We start from the raw sequence: 6,266 nt of genomic DNA, 5'->3' as shown, positions 1-6,266 counted from the left end.
AAAACAGTCAAGAGGAGTGTGAAAAGCTAAGACATGGGAAGGCATGCGGTTGATGAGGTGGGCGGCAGTGAGGATAGCTTCACCCCACAAATAGGAAGGAAGAGAGATAGGTATCATAAGGGAACAAGCGACCTCTACCAGATGCCTATTTTCCCTCTTGGCTACTCCGTTCTGTTGGGAAGTATAGGCACACGAGCTTTGATGGACAATTCCTTTAGAAGCTAGGAAGTCTCGAAACGAGTTATTAACAAACTCACGCCCGTTGTCACTTCGCAAAATGGCAATTTTTGTGTTGAACTGGATTTCTACGGTCGCATAGAATTGTTGGAAAACAGAGGACACCTCAGACTTATCGGCCAAAAGAAAAACCCAGGTCAGTTTGGTGTGATCATCAATAAAGGTGACGAACCAACGCTTGCCTGTAGAGGTAGTGGTTGGTGAAGGACCCCAGACGTCACTGTGGATAAGGCTGAAAGGTTTAGATGGTTTGTAAGGCTGAGAATGAAAGGGGACATGACTTTGTTTAGCCCGGATACACACATCGTAATGTAAGGACGATATATTAATATTATGAAATAAATGCGGAAAAAGATACTTCATATATTGAAAATTAGGATGTCCTAGATGGTAATGCCATAACATAAAATCAGTTTCAGCATAAAAGAAATTCAAAGAAATAAAGCTAGTCCTATAACCATCCCTAAAAGAAGTCTCATCAGTCAGGAGATATAACCCTCTATCGTGCCGGCAGTGCCACTCGTCGTCCCCGAGCTCAGATCCTGAAACAAAACAATGTCGGGTAAGAAAACGGTCTGACAGTTCAGGTCTCTTGTAATTTTACTGACAGATAATAAGTTGTATGAAATTTTAGGAACATGCAACACATCACGCAATATTAGACCCCCAAAAGGGGAAAGATGTCCTTTTCCTGCAATAGAGGCAAAGGACCCATTTGCGATTCTAATCTTCTCATTTATGGCACTCGGGTGATATGATATAAAATGATCAAAAGAACCAGTCAAGTGATCTGTTGCTCCGGAATCCACAATCCAGGCTTTCTCCCATTAATGCTAATAAAACCAAAAGACTGAGTTGTACTCGAGTGTGCAATAGCACTGTCCCCTATAGCACTTGAGTTACTTTGACCATCTGCTTGAGGTTGAGCCTGGGCCTTGTCATTTGTCGAGTCACTTGCCAGAGCCCGTCCAGGACCAGAATTGTCCTGTGACTGTCGTCGTTTGTAGTTTGGAGGTTTTCCATGCAACTTCCAGCACTGGTCCTTCGTGTGCCACAATTTTTTGCAATGCTCACAAACAGGTGGAGGTTTCTTGTCACTGTCAGATCTGGAGGATTTTGTGACAAAGGCAGCAGCGTCAGTAGATGTGACTACTGGATTATTCATCGCACTAGACCTGTCTTCTTCTAAGCGTAATTCAGAACACACCTCCATAAGCAAAGGTGTAGGATGTTGGCCCAATATCCTGCTGCGAATACCGTCAAACTTCAGATTTAGCCTAGCCAAAAAATCATACACTCGATCAACTTCCTCAATTTTGGAATACTGAGTCCCATCATGTGCACACTTCCAGATAATTTCACAGCATAAGTCCATTTCTTGCCATAACAAGGATAATTTATTGAAGTACGACGTAATGTCCATAGTCCCTTGCTTGCATTCATGGACTTGCTTACGTAGGGTATATAGGCGGGATGCATTCTGCTTCTTTGAATACAGCTGTTGTACTGCATCCCAAATGTCTTTGGCAGTTGCCATGTAGAGCAACTCGTCTACCTATTTGAGGTTCCATGCTACTCACCAGAACTAACCGTAGCAATGAATCTCCTGCCTTCCAGATGCGTTCTTGGGGGTGACCAAGTTCAGGTTTTGGTATTTTCTCGGTAAGATAACCAAATTTTTGTCTCCCTTCCAGAGCCATTATGATGGATTGCAACCAGGAGAAATAATTTTGGCCATTCAGTTTTTCGCCAATAATAATTCCTGTAGAATGTCCCATTGATCCAGACAACAAATTTGTAGTAGGTAAAGAATGGAAAGAGTTTACCGGGTTCTCAGAGTACAATTGAAGATTGGACGGCTCTAGTTAAGCACTTGGTGAGTTCGTGCCAAGAATCGTACCAAAATCCATGAGTTGTTGCTGAAGAAAAACAAATCTTTTCTGAATCTCTCCGGGAAAAACCCTACTTGCGGCTGCCGGAGTACTTGCCAGAAAAAGAACGGGACCCACGCCACTGCAGTCGGACTGGGCAGGCTGGTCCACCGGCGGCTGCTGGTCAAACCCGAAGCTACGACTGGTCGAGCTGAGCACCCGAGAGTTCGCCGCGAAATGGGTCTGCTGCGCGGCTAGCTAGGCTTCGAACGGACGTCGATTTTCATTTGCACCCGACGGATCAATCCGCTGCACGACTGACTGGGCTTCGATCGGACTCTGATGGTCATCGGCACTCGGGATTTCAACAGATCTGAAGTGGGTCTGGGTGCCGCCGTCAATAGGGTTCTTTCCGCGCGCAATCGGAGTGCCGTCGATGGTTCTGGGCTGGGTGCGATCCTCCATGGCTGGGCGCGACCCAATCTGTCTGTTGATGGATTGGGTTGTCGGTCTGGTGCTCATTTGTTGAAGAAGACGCAGTAAGGCAACCTCTAGGTACTGTTGGACAGCTTCCTTAATTGTGACAGCCATCTCGGAATTGGTCGTCGACGGGGACTCATCAATGGCAGCTAGGGTTTCGTCGTCTTGCCCTGATACCATGATAAAAATAGAAGAGGAAGAAGAATCGAAACACACAAAGGTTTACGTGGAAAACCCTAGGCCAGGGAGAAAAAACCACGATCTAGACTTGCTTTTTTATTATTCAAGTGATACAAAAAATACAGGTAAACTTGCTCAAATAAATAGACAGACAGGAAGACCTAGGCCCATAAGGAAATTACAAATAAGCCCCTAGAGACCAAACTAGCAATTTAACCAATTCCTTCTCATGGACTGAAGTATTAGTTGACAGAATTGTCCTGTGAGTTATAGTGATGGCCTACTGTTCTTCACATTTCTGGACTCTCACGATTTTTTTCTTTTTAATCTTCTTTTTCTAGAAACAATTACTTTCATCAAGAAAGAATGAAGGAATACAAGGACATATAAAAACCAAGTCTGCCAAAACCCCTCTATAGAAAGGGGATCAACTAAGTAAGATATTGTCGAAGGAATAATTACCAAAAGCATACTTTCACGACCTCATCGAATCCAGTCCCTTTCAGAGTGAATCATTCATCTTCTCTTACGAACCAACACAGCAGATAGCCATTTTCATTTCATGTTATTGAAGCTACATTTTTATAAGAATGTTGTTGAAGTTGATTACATCGTTGAAACCTCAAAATGATGGACATATGTGTTCTCATACTACCAACAGTCCCAAATTGCTTCTATATAGATGTCCTGTTGATTAGAGGTTTTCTTTTGCGCCTAGCTTTTTCTTCTTGCAGGCTTGAACTGCAACTTAAATTTTTCACCCACTTGTTCATTCCACCTCATGAAGCTGCATTTTCCAAAAAAAAAATTGTCATTTGGAGTTCGCTCTGCATCGAATCAACTTCTCTAGTGGTCAGAGGTTGTGAATCAGCTACGATTCTAGCAGAAAGGTTTACACGTCCCCTCCCAATATTAGCTGTTAATGATATGCATATTTAGTTTAAGCTCTGATCCATGAGATGGTGTGCTTGTACTGAAAGACCCTATTTATTTTTGCATCTTTAACCTGGAAAATCCCTAAGAATTGAAGGAGTACTTTTAAGAAAATCACTAGCTTTTTTATTGACTTTTCATATGTTCACTTGAATTATGCAGCATGTAAAAACTGATATACCTTGAAGAAAGAGTTGGAATACATTTGATATGTAAAGCATTTTTGTTATAGTGTGTCAAAACTCAATAATTTATACAAAATTATTTAGAATAGCCCTTCTTAATTTTTCTCTCATTACCATTATGATCTGAGTAGGCATTACATAGTTTTTTCTTTAGCTCTCCTCAAGTTAAGTTCCAGTGTTCTTCATGGTTGTCGAATTTTAATTTATTACTATTAGTCTCTTCATTGAAGTCAAACTTGTCAACTACATAATGATGATGATTTTTTAAAGGAGAAAAAAGAAAAAGAATCTTCGTTATCTTTTACTCAATTGTATTGTTTATACAAGAAGACTTTGATTGAATGTCGTGTAGTGTCTGATTGGGTGGGCTGTCTCTCTCTCTTGCTCTCTCTTACACGGTTTTGCTGCATCAATTTTCTAAAGTTTAGAAGCTATGCTATTTTTGTATAGGTCTGCATCTTTCTTCGAGATACAAACAGAATATATATTACTCGTTAACACATGTCTTATGATGATTCTTATATATCGATGGATGTAACGGAGCAGACACCGCAAGAGTCTTCAACTTCATTATGGAAGCAAATCTCAACTATCAAGGAAACTGCTTTAGAAGCATTCAGAAGAAAACCAATCTCACACTGGATTCTTCTTGCTCTAAGCAGTGTAGCAATGCTCGTAGCGTTCCCTGCTTCATCTATACTTTCCCGTGTTTATTACAACAATGGTGGGAAGAGCAAGTGGATCATTTCCTGGGTATCGGTCGTTGGCTGGCCTATTCCAGCTTTATTATTATTTCCCATGTATTTTTTATCTGGAATCCGTCCTACCCCTCTGAATTGGAAGCTCATTATTTCTTATATTGTGTTGGGCTTCTTGAGTGCAACTGATAACCTCATGTATGCATATGCTTATGCATACCTCCCTGCTTCTACCGCTTCACTTTTGGCATCGTCATCCCTCGTGTTCTCTGTATTATTCGGTTGCCTTCTTGCCAAGAACCAACTGAATGCTTCGATACTGAATGCTGTCTTCATTATCACTGCTGCAGTTGTGATGATCGGTTTGGATTCAAATTCAGATAGATATGGAGGCATAACCGATCGACAATACATATTGGGCTTCGTATGGGATATACTAGGCTCTGCTCTCCATGGACTCATCTTCGCTCTATCGGAGCTAGTTTTCATTAAGTTACTCGATAGAAAGTCATTCCATGTTGTGTTGGAACAACAAGTAATGGTTTCGCTTTTGGCCTTCTTGTTTACCACTCTCGGCGTCCTTCTAAATAATGATTTCCAAAACATGAAATCAGAGGCAGTAAGTTTCATTGGTGGTACCTCATCTTATTTGCTCGTACTTATTTGGAGTGCAATTTCTTTCCAGTTAGGAGTGTTGGGAGGAACTGCAGTTCTGTTTTTATCTTCAACCATTCTTGCCGGAGTTTTAAATGCTGTTCGGGTGCCTATTACGAGCATTGGTGCTGTCATATTCTTAAAAGATCCTATGAGTGGCTTCAAGATCCTCTCTTTAGTTATCACTTTTTGGGGATTCAGCTCCTATATTTATGGAAGTTCCTCTATAAGTAAGTCATCCTAATGTCATGATGTTCTTTAGTTTTTCGACTCTATTTTCTTTAGTGTCATGGATAGGTAACCGAGGATGTTCGAGTCTAAAGGAAAATGTAACATCCTTCTATGCTTTGCTTTGCAGAGTAGGATCTCTTGTATTGTATTTTATATCATAAGCTTATTTTGGTGAATCCCTTATCAAAATTGTGTTGAAATTTTCATATGGGGCTGTTTCTACCTCAATGAGTGTTGCATTTGACTTGTCATATTGTTTGTTTCTCTATTAAAATAGTGGAAAATTGGAAAGAAATGTTGTAAAAACTTTCTAGAATCTTAAATGAATTGGCTTATTCGAAAAAAAAAATGAGTATTTGGATGATCCATATCATATAAACTTTTTTTCAGGTATTATAAGATTAATTAGCATCCATTTAGATATTATTAGTTTGATACTACGTGCATTGTATGTGTTTTGTAAATTTTAAAATATAAGTTTGATTACAAAAGTTTGAAAATATAATTTTTGGATAAGAGAGTTTAAATTAGACTGATTGAAGAGAATAACTTTGGATTAGATTTTAGTTTATAAGTAATTAATTATCATGGTAAATTAATCATCGATGACTAAAATATATTAATTATTAAAATAATATAAACAAAACATGCAAAAGAGACGAACCTAAACCTTCAAATTATTAATTTTTAGTTTTATTGGCACCATTTGATTATCTACCTAGTTTCAAGCTTTTATTTTATTTATATCATTTGATTATTTACTTAATTTTAAACTTTAATTTAAATCAACTTAATAG

General features: G+C 39.4%; 1 protein-coding gene across 1 annotated transcript; it reads left to right on the top strand.

Annotated features, from left to right (window-relative positions):
• The first annotated feature begins 3,520 nt into the window (after nucleotides 1-3,520).
• LOC120079820 (probable purine permease 5) lies at nucleotides 3,521-5,697 on the top strand. The gene is made up of 2 exons (XM_039034233.1): nucleotides 3,521-3,658; nucleotides 4,337-5,697. The coding sequence occupies exon 2, from the start codon at nucleotides 4,388-4,390 to the stop codon at nucleotides 5,480-5,482; it is 1,095 nt and encodes a 364-aa protein (XP_038890161.1). The 5' UTR covers nucleotides 3,521-3,658; nucleotides 4,337-4,387; the 3' UTR covers nucleotides 5,483-5,697.
• Nucleotides 5,698-6,266: the final 569 nt, after the last annotated feature.

The sequence above is a fragment of the Benincasa hispida genome, chromosome 6 (genome assembly GCF_009727055.1).
Source record: "Benincasa hispida cultivar B227 chromosome 6, ASM972705v1, whole genome shotgun sequence".
Lineage (NCBI taxonomy): Eukaryota > Viridiplantae > Streptophyta > Magnoliopsida > Cucurbitales > Cucurbitaceae > Benincasa > Benincasa hispida.
This window is presented reverse-complemented; position numbering and strand designations above follow the sequence as displayed.

Coding starts and splice junctions, on each gene's coding strand:
- LOC120079820 (XM_039034233.1), top strand. CDS start 4,388: ATGTCTTATGATGATTCTTATATATCGATGGATGTAACGGAGCAGACA.